At 42.5% G+C, this 25,700-nt stretch overlaps 1 protein-coding gene across 2 annotated transcripts in view; it reads left to right on the forward strand.

The window, feature by feature from the left end:
• DMD (dystrophin) overlaps positions 1-25,700 on the forward strand; it is a 4,652,165-nt gene that overhangs the window by 1,500,468 nt on the left and 3,125,997 nt on the right. For both annotated transcript variants that reach the window (XM_086934537.1, XM_086934536.1), the window contains one exon: positions 14,326-14,475. In XM_086934537.1, coding sequence (XP_086790663.1) covers positions 14,326-14,475 — 150 coding nt within the window. The remainder of the gene's footprint in view (positions 1-14,325; positions 14,476-25,700) is intronic.

Raw genomic sequence — 25,700 nt, forward strand, 5'->3', positions numbered from 1 at the left:
GCCTGGGAAAGGTGGTTCATGCACCCCTTACTAAGATATAGGTTACCTATATCTACCTTTAATCACTGACACATATAAACCTATCAGTGACTCCTATGGCAGGCCTTATCAATCCTGAAGGCAGAGTGCTTGGTTTTGTGTGAGAGGGTGTCCAAGCATGAGCAGGACCCCTCTGCAGCTTTCGTAGCCTATTCTCAGAGGCTGTAAGGGTCAGAGAAAAGGGTTTTTAGTCAGGTTTTAGAAAAGAGCGCACAGCTGAGTGATAGAGCAAAAATATTAGGAGATTTCAGGTAAAATGTGAGGTGCAGAAAAGGAAGAGGGGATGAGCCCTATAACCCCCCAATGTGGTGTCAGCCCAGGCTAACGCTATGTATGGTACAAGACAAACAACTATGTACACTCTAATTATTACACAGTAGTGTCAATGTAGACATTCGAGACAATTGAGACAAAGCCTTTCACTTGAAGACAAATAATTGGTGTTCTTGGATACAGTTGTCGGAAAAGGGTTCTTTAATGTTCAAGAGAACCAGCCGACACATGTTTCATCGCGTAAGGGACAGTGGTGACCTTATCCGGTACACGGATAGAGGAGCTGGGGATGGATGCACCCGTCTAATTACCCAAGGCAGCTCCTTCGGAATACTATCCAATTGACTTTCTATGCCCCTTTACTCTGTGGAGACACATTGTTATGTTTCGTTAAAGTATATGTATCCCATATGCAACGCGACTTGGCGTATCCCATATTCAACGTAACTTGGAGTGTCCCACAGGATTGAATTACCTTGTTATTTCTCGCACTACGGATATAACATGCAGAGAGAATTCTCGAACCATCACCAAATTATTTAACAGTCAAGGGGCCTGTCGGGTCGGAAGTATCACCAACAGAGTGACTCTTCCAACGATACTTCATTTTTTCTTAGCCCTGAGGAGTCGCGGGAAGACTGCCCCTTATGCGACGAAACACGTGTCGGCTGGTTCTCTTGAACAGTAAAGACACCTTTTCCGATGACTGTTTCAAGAACACCAATTATTTGTCTCCAAGTGAAAGGTTTTGTCTCAATTGTCTAGAATGTCTACATTGACACTACTGTGTAATAATTAGAGTCTGCATAGGTGTTTGTCTTATTCTCTGCAGCTGCTCTGTGATGTAGCCAGACCATATACTCTTAAGTGCATTATAACCTTGTGGTAAATGCTAACTTTGGAATAGCTGCATGGAAACATGTCATGTTTGGTGTCAAACACTTTGGAATCCAACCCCCCCTCCGTCAATCCTGGCGGCTGGGGTAGAATTCCACCCTTCTAGAGGGAGAGACATGTACACACTGACCTTACCGGCAATAGTTTAAAAGAACCCTAGCATCACAAAATGGATGCTGCAGCCATAGACAAAGGTCTGACCTCCTGCTGCTGGACGAAACTCCGGCAGGAGAGGCCTGGACAATAGGTTTCCTGTCACCTCCCAGAGAGGCTTTACTATATTAGGGCTGGGTGGGGGCACTCTGAGAGTGCTTTTAAGACAGTGCTGGTGGCACAATAGGTGTCCCTGTGCATATCCCAGTTCAAACCTGTTGCAGGGGTGCTCAGCCCTTACTCTGGTGCGAAACTGGATAAAGGGAAAGGGGTGTAGCCACTCCTCTCCCTAGAACCTCCCACAGGTGGGTCCACAGAGTATGTCCATCCCCTTTCTTCAGTATAAGTAAGGGACCCCTGGCAACAGTACTTTAGATTACACCTGGATGAAACTCTGATACATATATCCTGGAACTTCGACATTCTGCACAACTAGAAGACGGAAGAATCTCCCTTGGGGTCAAGGAGTGACTCCGCTGTTCAAACAGGCACCAAAGAAGCATCTTGCTGGCCTGCATTTCCAAGGCTCCCATCAGATCCCGAAGTATTTGCAACTCATGACATGGACTTCCAGACTTCTCAGAGGCCTACACAAGATTCCAGCAAAGCTGAGACCTGAGCCCTCACGAGTGACGTGGGACCAGAACTCCTGGACACCGTGCACATTTGCTAGTGCATCAACTTCCCGAGCTTTCCAGAAATTGTGCATTGGACTACTTGTAGTCCAAGCCCCAAGCACCATCTGCACCGATGGTTGTGGGCCAACACTCCACAAGTGTTCCGTGAGCCTGCTTCTAGCATTTCTGCTTGAGGCCCCTTTGCGAACCCTAGTCCGTCAACTGGTGGGTCCCCACAAAGGTAACTCTACTTTCCTTTGGAATTCCATGGTTGCTCCAGACGTGCCCTGACTCCCCACCAAGGGGTGAGTCCCTCAGACCTTGCTGGTCTGCACCTTGATTCTGGTCTGGGAAAGACATGGCTTGGTAGTTCGGACTGGACTGTTCCCATGAGGCACAGGGTCAGAGCTGATTTGCATATAGCCAGTGTCTAACTCAGGGTGGTGTGGAGTGCAAAAAAATGATGGATTTAGGCCCAGATCCTTGTACTGGGGTGAATGTATGACATTGTTCTACATTCTGTCCATCAACTGTGTTTTTTGCAATTTTCACCCCGAGTGTGCTGGGTATACTCAGACGTGAGTCCCAGGCTCTCCACACCACTGGAGTCAAGCTATCCAGGCTGATGAAGGCTGATAGCCAGAAACCGGTCCTTGGATGCTTGATTCCGGTCTGGTAAAGACATGGCTTGGTAGTTCGGACTGGACTGTTCCCATGAGGCACAGGGTCAGAGCTGATTTGCATATAGCCAGTGTCTAACCCAGGGTGGTGTGGAGTGCAAAAAAACGATGGATTTAGGCCCAGATCCTTGTACTGGGGTGAATGTATGACATTGTTCTACATTCTGTCCATCAACTGTGTTTTTTGCAATGGTCTGCACCAAAGCCAATCTTTGTTTCCTGCGTGGGTTGCTGTTGCCAAGGCTTGTTGGGTCCCCTCCGGATTCTGACACCGCAGCACTCGACATCCTTTGTGGGACCGCTTGAATCCAGCACCTGGTTGTCATCGACGCCTCCTGGTCCTCGTTGCTGAAGAGTCAAGCTTCACCTTCTTCACCTGCATGCACCCGACATTGGTGGGCATCCACTCATCGCCTTCCTGGTCACTGGCTAGTGACCTGGACTCTGTCCCCTCTGCTTTCAGGTTCTTCAAATCTCCGATCCAGGCTTGGATCTCTCCTGACACTTTCCACTTGGTTGCCAGCAGCACTTCGCCATTGAAATCAACAACGAAACCCGACAATCAAAAGACACCTATGCACCCAGCTTCCCTGGGTGAGGTAACTTGAGTACTACGGATCTCATGTGTGTGTTGACTCCAGAATCTCATAGTTCGAAAGGGGTTTGCTCAAAGTCCTCTTCTAAGTGTCCTTAAACCTTAAAATTCCAACCACAACTTTCCCCATAGAAGTTAATGTTGATTCGTAGCTGTGTTTAGACACTGCACGCATCCCCCGTGGGCCCCCTGTGTCACTACCTTGGGTGGTTCCTGGTGGCCCCAGCGGTTCTACAGGCTCTAGGCCCTGTCTCTATGTCAGTCGTGGTTCTTATACCACTTTCTTAATACATAGTTTGGTACCCCTCTAGGGCTCAACGTATATTGTGCTAATTTACTGTATGCTAATTAAGTTTACTGAATGTACTTTTGCCACTAGCCTCATAAAGAGACTTGAAGGATGTGTTTAGAATAAATACACATATTTTATATATATACCTGATGAAGAAGTAAGACGAGGACCCATTCTATGTGCTCGTTGTATGTTCAGTTTAGTTGTGGATGGAAGGCCCAAAAACTGTGATAGGAAAGATGGAAAGTAAGTGACGGGGTGGTCACCTTCAAGGCCTTCAGGAAGACCATGAATGCGTAAGTTATTGTGACGATTTCTATTTTCCAAATCTTCAGTCGCTTTCTTCAGATACAAGATTTCTTTCTCTAACGAGGATATTTTAGAAGATGAGGCTTGTATGTCAGTATGATGATGTTCCACCACAGTAATACGAAACTCCATAGAAGACCATTTATCGTCTAACCATTGTAAATGACAGTTTGTTTCCTCAATAAATGGACAAAGGGCGTGTAACTCCTCCCAAACCATGTCCAAGGAGACCGGAGAAGAAGACTTAGGTGGCGATGGAGGATCTTGCTTAAGTCTCTTGCCGGTGGTTGAAGAAAACGGCATTTTAGATGCCATATTGATGGGACTTTCTGTGAGGGTGGAGCAGTTCTCTTGTGACGAAAGTCCAGATAAACAAGAAAATTTGTTAAAAGTTGAAACGTTGGATCCAAAACAGTTAGGGTCATGCACTTCCACTGTTTTGGCATGATCAATAGGCGTCTACTCCTACCCATGAAGTGTGGTAAAGAAAGCGTAGAAAAAATGGTGACGCCAAACAGGAGAGACAGCAAAGTACCTCAGAAGAGATGCCCAAATCAATGAAAATGAAAGTCTCCCCCCGGATGATGACAGTCAGGGTAGAAAATGCATAAAACTTGCTGGAAATAATGAAAAAAATTGTATGAAGGACGTCGTGCAGAGAAATATCCAACATAGAGAAGAAACAAAATGGCGGCCGTCAGCAACACAAAACAGTCACCTGCATAAAGTCATCTCTGCAATTTAACAATGAGCCCTGGAAAAGGCATCCCTGGAAAGAACCAACCTTCCAATTCAAAAATCTGCCATCGTGATGTAAAAACGAGCATTAAAACTGCTCAGAAAATGTGATCGAAGTCCGGCGTGAAACGGAGCTCCGACGCTAGGCAGCCATTTTAGAACGCGTAGCGCGCAACTCCATATATTCTTTTTTCTGATGCATTTGGAATACTGGTTTTGAGGGCTTACAACTATGCAAGATGGAGGTTATCTGCGTCACACAACCTGGAGGACTATGCTGGAGTAATCTGTGGGTTTTGCAACTTTCCTCACATACTACGTCATAGAAAAATAATTTAAAACTTCCTAGTTGTTCCAGTCCTAAATGTTTGTACAGTCTAAATCACTATAAATCATAAAGCATAGATTTCTGGGATATTTTACATTTCACAATACTATTTTCCGTTCTTGGATATTTTCTATGAAATAACTTCCCTTATCTACCAGGACCTTAACCCCTTCGATGCTCATGACGGAACGGTTCCGTCATGAGGCACAGTGGAGCTGTGCTGATGACGGAACCGTTCCGTCATGACCACACCCATTGCTATTATCCCTCAGCACCGGAGGGGAATATGTGCAGCAGCAATGTGGTTAAAAATAGGGCTATTCTCTGTCTGTGCCATACTTTCAGCACTACTTACTCATACCCGCTAACGTGCTGAGCCAAAAAAGAGGTAGGATTTTTTCATGCTTCAAAATGACTTATTACCATAATAATGAAATCACCTAAAATATCATAATAATTTGCATGTCCCGCTTTTCATACTAGGCAGTTACTGCCCTAGAAAAATATGAATGTATAACAACATTTTCAAAATTCTTTAATTACTACAAAGCTGCAGTGCATCGTGTCTCAAGCTTATAGTTTGCAATTAATTATTTAACATAGAACAGCATCTCAAACAGTCTTCCTTCAGGTGGGCACAATTGCAGTTATCATGTGCTTTATTAGTTGTAGCATAGACCTGTGCCATTGGTACACACACCTGCATAGTACTGGTGTGTGGTAGTCCTGGTGATGCAACAACAACTTACCCCATAGACATGATCAGCAGCTCTACCCATCCAGTTGGGCCATTAGATCCAGAATATTCAAGATGGCCTTCACTGTTCGCTATAGCTGAGCCTCAGCGTGGGCGTTCTAGTTTTACTTAAGCTGAGAAGGCATCACCTCTGAAAACAACATTATCATATTGCATATGAATTTAAAAAGCTGTAGGAATGTGGGGCATAGTTGGTAGGCAGGCAAAATCTCTAAAAAGCAGTAGCCCACTGCTCAAAAGGTAGTGTTTGAAAATATATGCTTACATTTAGTCATGTATGACTGCAGACAGTGATATGTCCTCATGGGAAAATACAAAAATCTGCTTTTTGTGAAGAAGGCTCTTCAATGCAGAAATATTACTTTTTCTACATGTAAATTTGATGGCAAGACGTGTATAAAAGGGTCCTCAGAGTTCTTTGTAGAGGTCTATAAGTGTCTTTGTTGTGTGACTTTGTATTCCAAGTGTTTGTGTCCATCAAATCCGTGTCTCCATTCCAGTTTCCTTGGCACTGAATAACTCTCAAAGTAGTGCTGTGTTGGCAGTGTCTCATTGCCTCTGACTCCCTTCCCTACAGTATGTTCCCCTTGAAGAGTATTTTTCAGAAGTCATAGTATCTGCGATTGTTTAACATTATTTTAGTGTTTACTTGTTTCTAGAAGAGAGTCGCTTATTTCAAGATGTTGATTTTCCTATTTTAGCATCCATGACTTCAATGCCCCTGTGTTAATGTGTTTCTACCTTTATGTATTTGACTTCCAGCAACACTAGCATAGTTTTCCTGGTTCCATAAACCAGTGAGATGGCCTTTCTGCCTTTTGTTTTGTTTATGTGTCATGTTTCTAATTAGTACATAATCGTTCCAATCCTAGAGTTTCCTGCTCTATATGGGATGTGTGCTGCTCCACTGTCTGTGAGTTTTTACTTGAACATGGGAACATATGCTGAGGGGGAACAATGTGGAGATGAACTAGATCTGAGCTTATTGTCAACCCTTGCCACTAGCAGTATATGCTGCTGACATTTTAGTCAACATAGGCCAATTATCATGATGAGCAGGACCCACCTTTTGGATACTAGAATCCAAACGACTTCCATCCTGATGTTCAGCTACACTGAGGACTCTGGTTCTGGAACTACTGAGCTTCCTCCTTAATATGTTTGTATTGGTTGTTAGGCTTTTTACCTTAGTGTTTATACATGGAAAGAGCTTAAGTTATTTCGTAGGAGGCTAATGCTGGACAAAAGGCATGGTGGCGGTGTAGCAGCTGGTCTAGTGGGAGAAAGGTGAGACACGCTCATTCGTTACAGGGGTCTGATTGGTAGAAACCATTAATTTGATTATCCACATTCTCTTAACAATGTTGATAAGAGCCCTGCTTGCACTGTTTTGCCCTTGTTTATTTTATTATCTTTACCTTTGTTAAACAGTGGGTCCAAGAAAGGGAGAAGCTACAATGCTTTCCAGTAACCCCTAATACTAGTCAAGTCCTTTGACACAAAGTCGAGTTATCCACCAGGACCAATGAGAGCCAGCTTGAGTCACCTATCGAATCGCAGTACTTATTGGCAAGAAATGGGGCACTAATATTACCATAGGAGATATCGACACCAGCTCAGAGGCGTGGGTGATTTCAACAGAAGATTTACAGAATAGAGTAATCTGATAAACCCCCCTATCATGGCGTTCGTTTCCAGTGAAATGACCCTATAACAGCCAACAAGCTCCCAGCTGGGGAAGTTTGCATGTGGTTTTTAGGTGGGAAAGGAAGAGATGTTGGGTTGTACCAATCTGTTATAATAGCATGCTTGCCTCCTTATAAGTATTGACATGTCCTCTTATCCATTGGGAATAAGGGATTTTATTGATGCATACGTTTCAGTTGTTTGTATCTGATAACACAGGACAGCCCTTGAATTCAGTTAATTTCTATCGCATTATGTATGTAGAGTGTTAATTTTCTCTTTTGTCACCTTCCTGTTACACTGTGAGCATGTGCATGGTTGTTTTTTAATTCTGTGTTGCCCAGACCCTAGCCTTGTTTCCAATTTCCTATTAGGTTTGAACTAGAGTAGACTGCAAAACCGGTGATTAGCCAACAGCAGTATTGAAATAGCTGTTTTAAAATAGCACATATATTATTGGTTGATTTACACCATAAACCTTTTAGCATCATAGTTGTGACTTATGCTGATTGTAGATTAGTAAATGTATCTGATTTGCTCTGGTTCCCGTATACACAAGCAGCATCTAAATATGTACTTCGGGTGATTTAATTACTCACAATTCCACAGGCAGAGCAACATTGAGGATTTAATACACGTGCCTCGAACTGATTAACAGCTCAGACATCTCACACACCCTAATGCCTTTCCTATTGCCTGCTGATTGTCCACATATGGCTTTCCATATATAACGTAGTGATGAAACGCCACAGGCAGCATAGGATTGGAGGATTTAGAGCAGACCCTCTGAGAATTATGGCTTCTGAGTCCAGAGGCAGTATACTTACAAATCCCAGAGTGAGATGATTACAGCGAACACATTAATGGCATGGTGACTTTGAGGCGTTTTTGACATATCATGTCCATTAACTCGTCACAAAAGGGTGTCATTCCTGGATACAAAGTGCCTGTAAGGGTTTTTGAAAACAATTGTGAGGGTATACTAGTATCTATTTACAAACCTCATTGTTTGGAAATTCCAAAAAATGCATTAACTGCAGAATAGGAGCTTCTCACAGATGTCAGTCTTTTGTACGCAAACACTGTAACATATTGACAATAGTAAATTCTGTTTTGAAAATAATAGCAGCAATATTATTAGGTATATCACACTTGTCTAGTATTGTATGACTATTCTGAGTTTATATGGAGGTACCATGGCTAGCACCTTTTGTCCTACTTGACATACTCAAGAAGAGTGACACTCAGTATTAATAATGGCATATCATTAGATGTTCTTCTACAACGAACTGGTATAGGTGGAGATTTTATGTTAAATTGGCATTTAAATGGAAAACTTCTCTTCCTCATAAAATGCATGCTTACAATATGTACAATTCAGAATTATTCCTGGTTATTACCCATTGCGGTCTACAAAAAGATGGACTGATAATATGGGGCTGAGACATGAGTTGTGTGATTTATCTCAACGTAGACAAATCAGAACCTCTACTTCTCAGGCTTCCACTGTACTAGAAGCATTCATGAAGAGCTACAACTTGCTTTGCATTGGCTGAATTTTCTTCCAGCAAGTGTCTGCTTCTTTTACTCAATGGGACATCATCTGCACACAATAACAAATGTTTTTCTGGTGGGAAATGAAATTGTGGGCAATGTGGAAAGTGGAGAACCTGGGGAAGATATTCTTTGATCATTCACCCACTTGTAATGGGTATGATCAAATGACTTAAGACAATAGTTGAGATAATGGGGGAATACTTTCATATATATTCAGAATGTGTGGGTAATGTGTGGTATATTGAGAGATGGGTCTTAATTGAACAATTGGAAAATGATATGTAGGACCAAGATCTGGAATTTTTGAGGAATGTAGGACTGTAGTGGCTTTGCTGGAAAAAAGAACTGAGCTTTGATGGGAACCTATCTAGTTGCGCACATAGAGCCATATTGAAATTACTGCCAATCACTAATTCCCCTTCCGGTAAATCTAATATCATTTTGCTCAAGTCTCGTAACGCCACCATGTACAGTGCTGGAGGAACATAAACCGACATGTTATTTACACATCTACCCTTCGAGAGAGCTGCAAAGCGACCATACGTGTCTGTGCTGGAGTGTGTCACTTTGAAAGGAAAACTTCTCTGCAGTAATATCCCCACCCCCTGGACCCTCTGGTGAAGCCTGAATGTGCCACGAATTTGTATCCCCACCTGTCAAGCTCCCTGCAGGTTTTTTTCCAATCAAATGTGTTTCCAGCAATAGAACAACATCCATTGCATGCTGCTTAATATATTGGAGAACCACCCCTCTTTTAAGTTTGTCACCCAACCCATTTCCGTTCCAGGAGAGCAGTTTGGATGCTGCCCTGGTTTTGCTGAGTGCTGAAGTGGCAGGCATCTCTAGTATCTGCTCCCCAATGGAAACTGGAGCACGATTATCCAAGACTGTCCAGCTGTGTGTTGTTGGCAGGTCTACATTCATTGTTGGTGCTAGATTTGAGGGCTGTGTTATTTCCCCACCGTGGGGAGGGGAACTAATCCAAACGAAAGCATGTTTTGATAACCAATACCCTGGATGTGTATGTGGTAAAAAAATAAAGAAAATCCCTAAAACTTACAAACACCTCCCACCCTGCCTACCTGCAAGACAGACTTCAAACTACCTGCCACCCTAACATTGCAGAGGGCCTGTCACCCTCCAATCCGTGTTTAGGGGAGATGTAGACCCTAGACCCACCCTCCCAATCCCAATTTCAATCATTATCAATGCAGCCTGGAGTAAATATAAATAAGTTTGACAATGGTACACTCAGCTGGTGTTGCCGCAGAAGTCACTCGTTCCGGGACCCCCGTCCGACATTGTCCACCAAATTTTGCTGATGACCTTTTCTGAATCTTCCAGCCATTTGAGTAATCGACGTGAAAGGCGTAAACTACTGTTCACTTCCTCTTGGGTCTATTATAAGGTGATACAGTGACACAGTTTAAGGTGGAGTAGGCTATGTCCCCACGGAAGTGTCCTTATCAGTGAGATTCTGCTCTTCTTGGCCGGACACAGTCCGCTTCTGGGCGTTCACTAGTTTTCTTCTGTATCTATCGGGATTCCCTGGTTCACCAACCTTCCGCCAGTCATCCAGCCACTCCCAGGCCGCTGCAAGCTCTGTGAAGAACCACGTTTTTCGCTCTCCCTCAACTCTGAGTTTTGCAGGACACAACATTGCATATATCAGCGCTTTTTCCCTGAGGGCTTTTTTGACTTTGAGGAAGCACATTTGTTGCTTTTGTACTTTGATGGTGAAATCAGGGAAGAACGTGACAGTATAGTTCTCAACTCTGAGAGGAGGGGCAGAGCATGCAGTTTGCAAAATCACATCCCTGTCTCAGAAATAATTAAAGACACATGCAAGTATTGGCCTGGGTGGTTAACCCGGTTTAGGTCGGCCACCGAGTACACGGTGCGCTCTTTCAAGGGGGAAGAATTTGGAGTGTTTGTGGGCTGTAGGTACTGGCTGATAAGCTCCTTGACAAATAGATCTGTGGTGGGCCCCTCTGATCTCTCAGGAACTCCCAGAATTCTAACATTGCTCCATCTGGCCCTGCCCTCATAGTCATCTAGGTGTTCTGCAAGGGACTTATTGGTGGATTGCAGTTTGTGAGCGTGTTTCTCCAGGGCCTTTGTGGTGCTAGCAAGGCCCTGTGCCACCCCCTCCACCTCTTGCACACGGTCGTCCATCCTCCTAAGATCAGCACGTGGTATAGAGATTTCAATGGACACGTATCTATTTAGGATTCTAGAGTTATACGCACCGCTGTGACCGCTTCTAATATGTCTTGTAGGGAAGGGGAGCCTTGTTCCGTGGATGCCTGTTTCGTGTCTTTCACCATATCAGGATGGCCATTCGTCCCCTCTCGGGCTTTGTGCCAAGAAACCATGTCCAGCATTTGCTGGTGCGATCCACGGCCCCCTTTGCTCCCTGACATGGCTGTACCAGGGCGGCAGCTCCGAGCTATGTCACTGTATAAGAGGGGATAGGGCCCGGGGCATCCCCACAGCCTGCATCCCCACCGGTCTGTCAGATTGCCCCCTTGCAGCCTTCCCCACCACTACAACCACATGCGCCACCTGGGCCCTTGGATGGAAGCTGTAGTGGGGCACCTCCCCTGGGTTGCTGTAGACTTTTAATAGCTGGCCGCCTGAAGATTGTTTTCAATACATGGGGGCCCCCACTCACCGCTACTCACAGGGAGCTACCACTTGGGTGCCGGCCACACAGCACCATGCGGACCCACACTGTTAGTAAGTACTGAGCTGTCTGCTGAGTCAGCGCCACTGCTATCCATCCAGTCATGGCATCTCTCCACCAGGTACTGGACCAACCTGCTCCTCCTCTGCTCTCTCTGCTATACGTCTGGAGCGGGTGACGCAGCAGCTCGGTACCTGGGACAGGCCACCAACCTGCCAGGTCCAGGCTCCGAGTGCGATGTTGTCACTGTGATCACAGAGCCACCTGGATCAGCAGGTATCTTCCAGCAGCTGGCAGTCTGGATGTTGCAGATTCCTCTTGGCTATACGTTCATGCGTGTACGCGGTCTCCGACTGCTCTCAGGCCACAAATGTCAGCCGGGACAGAACCACGAGTCGGTTCATTTCGTCTGGGCGATCCAGCCGTTGACACCCTCAGCCCGCACCCGGGTCGAGTTTACCCTCCCAGGTCACAGGATTAAAGGTGGATATTCAAGGGTTTAGAGCTGAGAGCCGGGACCACGTTAGTATGCAGCCATCTTCCCGGCAGTTGGCCAAGCCCCTTTAAAAAGCTTTTTATGTTGATGATAATTATATTTCAGATTCCTCAAGTTGATTTCAGGGATTCATTAAAACATTGAAATGGTAGAGGGAAGTTGGGATCATGCAATGCTCTTAACTGAGTTCTGAAGAAGCTTCCATAGAGCTGATTATAGGCAGCTCTGTATTTGTACAATATCATTTGGTGCACAGACATAGGTTTTGTGGTGAAAAGGAGAATGGTAAAAAGGAGGAACAAAGAAGAGGCGTGGGAGAATAGGGACAGTGGGATGGTTGGTAAGGTATATACAAGCAGATTGAGACTGGAAGGAACAGAGTGAGCAATGGGTGATGGTTGGGTGAGTAGAGAGGGTGAGAAAATTTACATTGTAGGCTTTTGTGTATTGTACTATTTCTAAAAACTTTTCATTTGGCACTGGAGTGATCGTGTAGCAATATGGGAATTATTAAAGAAATGGCCTTGGCGGATCTCTTGTAAGAGTCTATTTTTGGATTTATTTGCAATGCTTTTGAATCTCAAAACATCAAAGAAAAGTTCACAGATTTCAAGATTCCAGAATCCTCAAAAGAGAGACTGAGAGATATAAGGATTGTATTGTTTTTTGTTTTTTTCCTCCAGAAAAATGTAAGCCACAACGCAAGATTTATTGGTCGTCAGTGGGGAAAGTGGTATTGGCCAGGGATGAGCCTGCTCCAAGATGTGAGACACAGCCAATGAATAAAACTTGTCTAGGTGCCTAGACACTTTTGTGTGTATTCTAGCTCCTTAGTGAAGGAAGCATTACATCATTTTTTCAGCTCCTTCATACATAGTCACTGCATACATGGATTCTTCAATCTACAAGACTTTGGTCCTTCTCAGGCTTGGACATAGAGTAATGAAAGCATGCTGTAGGGAGCAGTCGCAGGAGAAACACACTTATTTTCTGAAAAATCAAACATTCTGGTGCAGTTGAACATTCAGATGATGGAAAACCTTGGGCCTTCGGCACCCCTTTAGCTTTTGATCCTGTGCATTGGTAGATTATCTCTTACTCATTGAGTATTAACCCATCAAAGTCTGTGTTTTTTCTGATCAAGAACATTGGGACCACTGTCATTCTTCTCAGTGGATCAAAATTATGGAACCCTCTCCTACAGGAGTAGTTAGAAATCAGAAGGCCTGATAGATACAGAGTCATGTCAAAATATTGTTTAATAAAATATTTTACACTGTTTGGAGTTACTGTTATCAATTCAAATGGGTGGCATTTTTGTAAATGATATTCGGAACACTGTGCATCCTATTCACAAAGTGAATTTGGTTGTAAGCATACGTTTATGACCAATTTTCCTTAATTATGCTTGCTATGAATTCACAAAAATATAAAAGTGAGGGGATCTCAGTCATTAGTGCATAGCTCTCCAGACCCATAAAGCCCACTCAATACGTGCATTTCAAGATCTGACTATTCTTGGAAGTTTAGGAATGACCGCAAACAATTTTTAGCCTGGAAACGGTCAAATATTTCATCCAGCATAGTGCTGGAGTAAATACCCATTCAAAGGTCAGAAAGGAAACGAGCCACTCCCAGATTTGAAGGGGCAGTAGGTGAAAAAATATTTCCCCATGTGGGGACAAAAATAAAAGAAGGCACATGTGCACAGGGGATCCAGTTTTCACTGTGCGGGGTTCTTGTCTACATACAAAAATACATTCTGTGCATCTGCCTTTTTGGTTCATTCGAGGGCATATTACATTTAGTGGATAACAGTGCAGTTAAGAAAAAAGGCAGTTCATCTTTTCTAAAACACAAGGTGCTAAAACCGTGCAGAAAGACTGAATCTCAATAATTTGGCTTTGCGAGTTTGCTTCAACCCCCGTTCCTTCTGTATAGTGGTTATATAATCGAATCACTGAGGCATTAAATAGCGTGTTCCCAAATTAATTAAGCTCTGTTGTGATTATAACATGGACTTTGACCTTTACATTCCAGTTACAAATTTGCCTCTGTTTGGTTTATTTGCACACTTCTTGTGTATACATGTGTTGTGTAAGCTCTTTCATACATAGTTACCGCGCCAATAATGAACAATAACTCAGGTAATTATTTGCATCTGAAAAGTGTAATTGAACTAAAAGGTGGAGTGAATTAATGGAAATAATTTAATGTTTCAGTTAAGAGTGGAAGAGCTGCCCCCACGTAGAGCAATTCTGAAACGTTTAAATGAGAGTGGAGGAAAGGCACTTAAAAGTGCGACACTGAGTTCTGAAGAAAAGCAGACCGTGGAAAGTGGACTCGATGAAGCTAACAATCGCTGGATAAAGGTTAGTCATTGCAGCTGTCTACACTTGGCATGTGCGGCTAGCTGACCGAGGCCAGACTCTCTAAGTAAAATGTTCAGTGACTTAATGTATGTACCTCCGATACTGTTAATACACTGATATACACAGGAAATGTGGACGTGTGCTTACACACATTTTTAAAACGTACTCGTGCCTATTCGTTTTGCAGTGGGAATATCTTTGAACAGTTTTTTTTAATATCTATGCTATGAAAGAAATGAACGTATTAAAAGTATGCAGGAGTGCCATTTTGTAATTTTTGGATATGACTATGGTGTAACCGCGTGGTAAGTGCCTATTACATACTCACTTTGAACACAATTAGATTTGTCGGTCCTAATCGTATCATTAATTTCCCTACAATGCAATTTCCTAAGTCAGTTTAAATGTGAAGCATTTTCTTGTTACGTGAAGGCTTGTTCAATGGCTCCTTTTATTTCCACTTTTTGGAATGTGCTGACCCCTCAAGAAAAACTATTGAACAGAGAAGCCAGATAAAATATCGAAATACAATCTGTGATTGAGCATTCAAACTGGATATGGCCTTCCACTCTCACCCACTTGCATTTCGTTTAGTTGTTATATATTGCCATTTCTAGAGCATGTGACACCCTGATGAAATATCTTTAATCAAATGTGTAGTGGAAGTCAAAGCATTGCGTTACCGTTATGTAAACAATCAACAGCCAATGTTTTAGTGACCGTGACAGGGAATGCATGTGATGCCTTCAATTTCACTATGATCGATCGTCATTATGTGAGTGAGGCTTTATTTTTAGACCTAACAGCATGATTGACCTCTAAATGATTAAACTGAGAGCGAAATGTTTTTTTTACACCTTTAAACTTTATATAGATACAATCAAAGGCATACGATGAAACATGTTTGTATTGTGATGAATCTAGAAGCCTTTGTAAAGCTGATCCATCATTTGGGTATTTGAGCATCAAGTCTTAACTGGAAACCCTTCCTTTTCTGAATCTGCAATGCTTTTATGATATGCAGATAAATGGGTATGTCCATGAAAATTGGCAATTATTCAAATAAGTTAGCATACATGCTCTTGCATTCACTGCATTCTAACAGACAACAGGTGCATTTGTGGTAATTAGGGATTTGATTGAATTTCCTGTTTACTTTGAATTTTAAAGGCTGCATTTTAAAACGACCGAGTCTGTGCAGATTAGTTGGTTAGCTGACAGAATATGGACCACAAAAATATAGATGTAAAAAATAGTGAGGTAAAAATATAGAATTCAAAAATATCGACTCCCTATACATAAACCGGTAAGTCCAAAAATATATATTTTTTTAATTGCTTACAATAATATAGTTGTATTAAATATCGAATTCAAAATATATGTAATTTGAAAAATTGAACTAAACATAAATTAAATACTAACTTTGTTATAAAAAAATATTTAAATGTATATTCGAACAAATACAACAAATAAACTTCTTTTAAAAAATGTAAACGCAGACATATATAAAGAAAATTATACATATATAAAAAATATAAACTCCTATTTTAATTAATATAATTGAAAAAATCTTAAATAGTATAATATGATCAAACATATATGTAAACATATTTAAATATATCAAAAACATAAAATAATGAAGGTTATCAATTTAATTTAAAATAAAAGTTAAACAACACACATACTTGACAATTTAATTAAAAATAAGTTGTAAACAAAACAAAATTGCATAATATATTATTATTTACTTGAATCTGCAGCAGTTGGGGAACCCTGTATGTATAACGACCATGATAGTGTTTTTAAAAAGTGTTTTAAGACTACGGAATTCATTTGAACAGTTAAATATTCGATAGATTCACTGCAATGATTTAATACTTTTCTTAATCTAATTGTTATTTATTATTGTTATATTGTATAGATGTATTTTTGTATGCACCTGCTTTTATGATTTTTAACATTGTGAAATCGAATAAAGCTTACTGAAACTATATTATTATTATTATAATTATTATTATAATTATTATTATAACAAATCAAACACATAATTATATAAATTACAACATGAAATACATTAATACAAATTAAAATAAATATATACATTTCCCACCACATTAAAAAAACAATTCTACTGAATAAAAATATAAACATAATTACTCCCACCTAAAACAACAGAACAGTAAGAAAATATTTTACACCACACAAAAATAAGATTTACTATTTTAACTACAATAGTTATAAAATTACATAAAATATAACATTACAAAATACAACAATTTACTATTCCCACTACACTTTATACAACAATACAATTTATAATTAACAAAAGTAAGGAAAGCTTTGGATTACGGAGGAGTAACATTTACTATTCCCTCTCCACTCAGTACAACAGTAGGGAAAGCATTGGATTGCAGAGAGGGTAAAATGTACTATTCCCACTCCAGTCAGTGCAACAGTAGGGAAAGCATTGGATTGCGGAAGGGTAAAATGTACTATTCCCACTCCTGTCAGTGCAACAATATGGAAAGCGTTGGATTGCGGAAGGGTAAAATTTACTATTTCCTCCCCATTCAGTGCACCAGTAGGGAAAACGTTGGATTGTGGAGGGGTAAAATGTACTATTCCCACTCCAGTCAGTACAACAGTAGGGAAAGAGTTGGAATGTGGAGGGGTAAAATTTACTATTCCCACTCAAGTCAGTACAACAGTTGGGAAAGAGTTGGATTGTGGAGGGGTAAAATGTAATATTCCCACTCCAGTCAGTGCAAGAGTAGGGAAAGTGTTGGATTGCAAAGGGTTACAATTTACTATTTTGACTCCAGTCAGTGCAACAGTAGGGAAACTGCTGGATTTCGGCGGGTTAAAATTTACTATTCCCACTTCAGTCAGTGCAACAGTAGGGAAAGTGCTGGATTGCGGAGGGGTAAACGTTATTATTCCCACTCCATTCAGTCCAACAGTAGGGAAAGTGTTGGATTGCGGAAGGGTGTAATAACTATTCCCACTCCAGTCAGTGCATCAGTAGGGAAAGCGCTGGTTTACGAAGGCATGACATTTACAAATCCCACTCCAGTAAGTGCAACAGTAGGGAAAGCATTCGATTGCGTAGGGGTAACATGTACTATTCCCTCTCCAGTCAGCACAACAGTAGGGAAAGCATTGGATTGCGGAGGGGTGAAATTTACTATTCCCACTCCAGTTAGTACAACAGTAGGGAAGGTGCTGCATTGCAAAGGGGTACAATTTACTATTCCCACTCCAGTCAGTACAACAGTTGGGAAAGTGTTGGATTGCGGAGGGGTACAATTTACTATTCCCACCACACTGAGTTCAACATCAAAAACAAACAAAATAAAAATATTTTTAGAACAAAGTAAATAAAAATTATATAAATATGGTGACAATATATATATATTTTAAAATGTTAAAATGTTAACAAAAAAATTATAATTAGGGCTCCCGTTTTATGGTATTCATTTTTTTGCCATTTCCATCTCCATTTATTCATATTCATTTTTTGCAAATTTTATCTGTATATATTCATATTTATTTTGGGTTTTGAAAAATTCATCTGAAATTAATATATTTCCACATTTATTTAACCGATAAATATGCACTCAGGATTGAATGTCTGCCAGGTTTCAATGATGTGAACACCCATAGAAGATACATTAGTGCACATATATGAAAATATGCAGAATTCAGTATCACCCTTGTGCATATCTACTGCTGTTAGAGCCTCTTTACTAAAATTCCTTTATTTTTTTACCCCTTATGTATCAATCAACACAGCTATTGGCCTGGCAGTCATGGCAGACAGTATTTAGAATTACTCAAAAAGCAACCCAATTTCCGTTTTTATCCACTTTTAAAAATAAATACAGACAAGAAAACAGATGTTGTCTGTCTATATTTATCTGTAAAAAATCATTAGAAACGGAAAACAGGGAGCCTTATTATAATGTTAAATACATATCAGAAATACCAACAAATATTATTATAAATAAAATACAAAAATGATTTTCATAAAATAAATGTGTTTATTTAGAAATTATTTATTAACAAAAACATTAATTATTACATACATTTAGTTTAGTTACTTCCACTAAAGTCACAAGCTGCACCTAAAAAAGTATTTACAGTAATTAATATAAATATTCATCAATATTCATAAATACATTAAATGTCATTAATTAAATATTCATTATTAATTAATTATAATGAATGTACTTCCCACAATATACCCCCACAAAACACACAACAAAATGAATTATTTAATGAATAATTATTATTAATTAAAAAAATATGAATTGCTTAAAATTGATTTCGTGTTTACCCAATACCCCTACAAAACCCAGAACCCACATCTAAAATTTAAAAAATATATATTTGCACACTTAACATAATTAATTATCAATTAACCAAATATTATTAATTAAAAACCAAATTATAATTCATGAAAGTTAATTAATTTCCCTACCTTTACCCCGATAATCCCCACAACCCGCACCTAAAATTGAACTTTAATAACAAAATTAGAATTAATTTTCATTATATATATATATATTTTTTTTAATTTTTGGTAAACCTTTTTTGTTACGTAAGGCAGTTACAATCACAGGCCTACAACCATCACGGCCGGCCAGTACTTCAAAGACGGTCAAAGCAATTCAATAAAGCCAAACAGACGCAACATTCCGCCTCTCCAATGCCATTTCCTAGCCCAGGATAGTGTCCGTACCGTGTTGGTACAAGGATTAAAGAGGTTTCTTTTAAGAGTTTTAAAGAAGAGCAGGATCTGACGCCGTACAATCAAATTATACCAATGCAAGGGGTTATCGTTGATCAGGATATTCACAGCCGGGACTACTGCAGGCAGAGCGTTGGCACTAGCACGTATTAAACAGGATAGACAATAAACAGTACATTTCGCCCCCCAAAGCAGCATCGCCCGCTGTAATTAAAAACTTTATAAAAACAGCACCCCTTGTAGTTTAAACCGTAAAAGCGTACAGCAAACACCCTACCACTCGGTTTCCCGAAAGAGAAGAAAAAAAGGAAAAATAAAGAGAATACCAAGCAGAACAAGAGAGAAAAAAGGGGCCCTAGAAACGGAAAAAGGAAAAGAAATAGGAGAGTACCCCTCCCCCAACCCCCCACCCTGCACCCCTGCCTACGGCTACGGCCTCCCCCACAGCAGCGTGCCTGTCACCCACTGTATGAAACCCGAAATTTAGAAGAGAGAAAAATAGAACTACCACCCACCTAAACTAAAGGAAGAACTCAAGAGAGGGAAGAAAGAAAAGGAGAACCCCGAAGTCTACAAAAGAACAGAAAAGAAAAAAGGGGGGGGTTCTAAACTACAACTACAAGAAAAGGAGCAAAAGACGGAGAGGATCCCTTTAGCAGTCCCCCGGCCTCTCCCTCGCACAATCGCTATATCTACACAGGATGTAAAAAAGGCAGCAAGAGCCAATACAATAAAACAAATTACAAGGGACAAAGTCAACCTAGTACGTCATTAGATAAGACAATGTGTCGCGTAACCCTCACAGCCCCTAAATCAGAAGACGGCAACTCGGAGGAAACGTCATTTATCCTTGTCCAGTCTTGCTTATACCGCCAAAGCACGCAAAATTACCAGTCTCCAGCAAGTACGATGGGCCCGACCTGGTACAGAAACATGTCTTCCACACTTCATTCAGCAGAGTAACGCAGGAGAAAAATGTCTCAATGTCCAAACACGGCAGAAACAGCACCAGAGTCTCTAGCAGCAGGACGTAGGGAGAAGTTCCATCGCTCAGTTCCAATCTAGCGCCTCCAGATTGTCCTAGGCATCCAATATCACAGACTTGGGATGTCGCGGGGTTCAGTGTTTCTGGCCCTCCGGTATCAGTGACAGACGCCATCTTGTTGCATCTGGGTGTTGAGTAAGGCATCTCGCTGTGTATCAACGGGTCAGCCGATCTCATTTGCCCTTCCGCGAGGGTCACTTCATCCATCTTGCACCCCAATGATCGGGCACCCTGCACCAAGGTGTCGTGAAGGGCAGCTAGGGAAGCCATCAGATCGCCAAGGTGCAGTTCTGTCCCGTGCTCCCCTTTTGCCATGCTCCCCCTCTCCATGCGTTCTTCATTGGGTCGGGATTCAGTCGCCCAGGAGTGACACTCCACCCTCCTCATCATAGTCCGGGGCAGCGCAGTTCTGGAATGGGGCCGAGGCGCAGGCAGTGGGGCATCGGGCATCATAGAACCACCGGCAGGGCCACCGAGATCGATTCAAAGTGACCGTTGGAGTCAGCTCAGCTTAATCGCGGCTCGGCGTAAATTCGGGATCCTCCCGCCGAGAGCGGGATGAGTCGCAAAGCACTTCCCGGCGGGGGACTAGTAAAGTTCTAGCAGCAATATCTGTCCACACAGGAGCACAACGACAGGCTCGTCCCCCACTTGTGCTCCCAATCTGCCAGTATGAGCGCGCCGAAAATCGGCCGTTCTTTGCCACTCCGGAGCCGACCGGCCCCTCCCAGCCACCGGCGGCCGCTGTTGTGCACTCGGTGACCGGCCTCACAATCTGGTCGAGTCCCCGGTCATAGGGCTGCTGCGGGCCGCGAACGTCGTTGACTGTTTCTCGCCTCAGAAAGCAGGCACGAACCTCGGGATTGCGCATTCGACGAACGGACGTGTTCATGTCCCCATTTATTCCGTTTTGCTGCAGGATTTCACGCAGGATGTGATCCCGGGAGGAGATGGTACTCGGAGCCGAGGGACTAGGCGGCCATCGCGGTTGCTGGCTTGGCTCCTCCCCCAATTTTCATTATATTTAACAACTAATATATTACTTCCCACCCTTTACCACTATTAACCCCACAGCCTGCACCTAAAAAAAAAGAAAATTACACAATTACCATAATGAATGATCTATTAATTAATGAAAATAAATGAACTAATTGATAAATGATTGAAAATAAATTACTTCCCACCCTTTACCCCCACCAAAAACATTACACCCAGCTCACCCTCTCCCTCACAAAGGATCCCCACAACAGCAGACCCAGCTTCCAGGAAGGAATGAAAGACGTCACAGCTGCCTGAAGCTAACCTGGGAGAAGACAGAAGTCCTCAACCTCAGACCCACCCCCTCAGCATGGGACATCACCTGGTGGCTGTCTGCCCTCAGAACCCCCCCCCCTACTCCCACGGACCATGCCCGGAACCTCAGCATCATACTTGACTCCTCCCTCACCATGACCCGAACGATCAACACCATCACCTCCACCTGCTTTAACACCCTCTGCATCCTTTACAAAACCTTTAAATGGATCCCCACTGAATCCAGAAAGACTGTCACCCAAGCACTCATAGCAAGCAGACTCAACTACAGGAATGCCCTCTACGCCGGAATAAAAAAATCCCTGCTCCGCAAACTCCAGACCATCCACAATACTGGATCCAGACTCGTCCTCAGCATCCCACGACATGAACACATCACCCAACACCTGCAAAACCTCCACTGGCTCTCTGTCGAGAAGAGAGTAACCTTTGATGCTACTCACCCATGCCTACAAATCCCTCCACAACACCGGCCCCCAACACCTCAACGAAAGAGTCTCCTTCCACGTACCCAAGAGACACCTCCACTTCGCTGACCTTGCCCTCACTGAAACCCAGCGCATCCGCAAATGCAAAGCCGGCAGAAGAGCCTTCTCCTAAACTGCGTCAAAAACCTGGAACGAGCTTCCGATCAACATCAGATGCTCCCCCACTCTGCACACCTTCACGAAAAGCCTCAAGACCTAGCTCTCCAGCTGACCCGGAGCTACATCTCCCACTCCTTGAGACCCTCACAGGCAAGTAGCGCGCTTAACAATTCCCTGATTCATTGATTAGTTGTCCCACATGATAAATCATTGGGAAAACTATCCCCATGTAACATGTTCCATGATTAGTTGTCCCACATGATAAATCATTGGGAAAACTATCCCCATGTAACATGTTCCATAACATCTCTTGAGAAACCTGTAAAATGCATGTTTCCCACACATGTAATAGACTCCAGGAAAAACAGGATCTGCTCCATCTAAGTATAATTCCCAGTTTCCCTGAACTTCAAAAGTATGATCACATTTACTATTACTAATGAAATGTGGGTCGGTTCTGGATTTCCTAATGAATATGCATAATCTCCCTTTATGTTGCCAATCTAAAGATAAGGATGCCATATTTCCCATTTACCTATGTTCACTTTCTTATTTAACCCATGGTGGCACTATTGAAGGATTTGCTGCTTCAGCTAATATGTTTCTTTATCTGTCTGCTACTGAATTTGTGAATTTCTTTTCTACACATCATAAGGAACGTGTTAAGTGATGTATATGTGTGTAAACTGTCTCTAATGTTATAGTGGGTCTAAAGAAGTGTCCCACTATATCAGAATGTTTAGCATCAGGCTGTCAATTCAAGTGCTTCAGCACAGGTACTTCTGGAAAGAACCAAGTCATGATTAAACTAATAATATTGGAAATTACCTTTTCCATAGATTAAGCTCAACAATAAACTACAGGAAACTCCATAAGTCAAAGGGAGATGATGATATGTAATCCCCTCAATAACTGATGCTGGCAATTGCATGCAAATGTATCAGTCCCTAGCATCCACTGTGTCAACATATTCATTTTGAATACACATTCAATAAATAATCTCCTCTAGAAACATATACATGTACGTCTTTCTCATCTGTTGCTGATAAAATGTTGTCAGTAAGAAGTGGTGTCGGAGGGGTAAGTGTAGACCTAAGCTCCTCTACCTGTGATGAATTGGGCAAATTCTAAATTACTAGTAAAGCAATTAGTACTAATGTATTCTAGTGTATAGGTCAGGCTCTTCTAATGTCATACCTTTTAACTAGAAGATTGCAGCATAATCCTTTCAGTTAATTTTCACTTGTGCAAATAGCAAAGTAAAGTTCAAACGTCTTTTCCAGTAAATATGTAGAATGATCTTTGTGAGACTTCCTTAGCCCTACTCCATGTTCTTCTAAGGGACAACCTTACTCTCCTTCAGCAGATTCTGGCCTTGGTACTTTTCTTGCAGTTTTGGCAAAAATCTATTAAGTTCTCTCTCTAATAAATGCTCAGTGCAAACTCACTAATGATCACTGCCAGGAAAAATTGGCTCAGTCTGTTTAGTGACGATCAAATTTCAAAACTCTTTACAACAAGGGGTGGTGAGGGACAGAGTCTCTGAATTAAGCAGAAAGCTCTCACCCAGTCAAGAGATCAGGGCTAGATCCAACACCGTTTTTTAGCTCACTGCACCATCCCAGTTTCAGAACCTGGCTGTATGCAAATTAGTCTGTTCCTGTCCCAGTGCATGATGGGAACAGGGCAAACCAAACTACAAAAGCCAATTCTTACACTGGGAAGGAAACAAGCTCCCGGGGACCGGTTTCTGGCATTACAGCCGTCTTCGGCCCGGTTTGCTTGAATCCTGATGGTGCAATGAGCAAGGGTCTCACATCTGAGAATACCCTTCCACGCTTAGGGTGGACAAAAATATTTACAACAAGGGGTGGTGAGGGACAGAGTCTCTGACTTAAGCAGAAAGCTCTCACCCAGTCAAGAGATCAGGGCTAGATCCAACACCGTTTTTTAGCTCACTGCACCATCCCAGTTTCAGAACCTGGCTGTATGCAAATTAGTCTGTTCCTGTCCCAGTGCATGATGGGAACAGGGCAAACCAAACTACAAAAGCCAATTCTTACACTGGGAAGGAAACAAGCTCCCGGGGACCGGTTTCTGGCATTACAGCCGTCTTCGGCCCGGTTTGCTTGAATCCTGATGGTGCAATGAGCAAGGGTCTCACATCTGAGAATACTCTTCCACGCTTAGGGTGGACAAAAATATTTACAACAAGGGGTGGTGAGGGACAGAGTCTCTGAATTAAGCAGAAAGCTCTCACCCAGTCAAGAGATCAGGGCTAGATCCAACACCGTTTTTTAGCTCACTGCACCATCCCAGTTTCAGAACCTGGCTGTATGCAAATTAGTCTGTTCCTGTCCCAGTGCATGATGGGAACAGGGCAAACCAAACTACAAAAGCCAATTCTTACACTGGGAAGGAAACAAGCTCCCGGGGACCGGTTTCTGGCATTACAGCCGTCTTCGGCCCGGTTTGCTTGAATCCTGATGGTGCAATGAGCAAGGGTCTCACATCTGAGAATACCCTTCCACGCTTAGGGTGGACAAAAATATTTACAACAAGGGGTGGTGAGGGACAGAGTCTCTGAATTAAGCAGAAAGCTCTCACCCAGTCAAGGGATCAGGGCTAGATCCAACACCGTTTTTTAGCTAACTGCACCATCCCAGTTTCAGAACCTGGCTGTATGCAAATTAGTCTGTTCCTGTCCCAGTGCATGATGGGAACAGGGCAAACCAAACTACAAAAGCCAATTCTTACACTGGGAAGGAAACAAGCTCCCGGGGACCGGTTTCTGGCATTACAGCCGTCTTCGGCCCGGTTTGCTTGAATCCTGATGGTGCAATGAGCAAGGGTCTCACATCTGAGAATACCCTTCCACGCTTAGGATGGACAAAAATATTTACAACAAGGGGTGGTGAGGGACAGAGTCTCTGAATTAAGCAGAAAGCTCTCACCCAGTCAAGAGATCAGGGCTAGATCCAACACCGTTTTTTAGCTCACTGCACCATCCCAGTTTCAGAACCTGGCTGTATGCAAATTAGTCTGTTCCTGTCCCAGTGCATGATGGGAACAGGGCAAACCAAACTACAAAAGCCAATTCTTACACTGGGAAGGAAACAAGCTCCCGGGGACCGGTTTCTGGCATTACAGCCGTCTTCGGCCCAGTTTGCTTGAATCCTGATGGTGCAATGAGCAAGGGTCTCACATCTGAGAATACCCTTCCACGCTTAGGGTGGACAAAAATATTTACAACAAGGGGTGGTGAGGGACAGAGTCTCTGAATTAAGCAGAAAGCTCTCACCCAGTCAAGAGATCAGGGCTAGATCCAACACCGTTTTTTAGCTCACTGCACCATCCCAGTTTCAGAACCTGGCTGTATGCAAATTAGTCTGTTCCTGTCCCAGTGCATGATGGGAACAGGGCAAACCAAACTACAAAAGCCAATTCTTACACTGGGAAGGAAACAAGCTCCCGGGGACCGGTTTCTGGCATTACAGCCGTCTTCGGCCCGGTTTGCTTGAATCCTGAT

This window comes from Lissotriton vulgaris, chromosome 8 (assembly GCF_964263255.1).
Source record: "Lissotriton vulgaris chromosome 8, aLisVul1.2, whole genome shotgun sequence".
Taxonomy (NCBI): Eukaryota; Metazoa; Chordata; class Amphibia; order Caudata; family Salamandridae; genus Lissotriton; species Lissotriton vulgaris.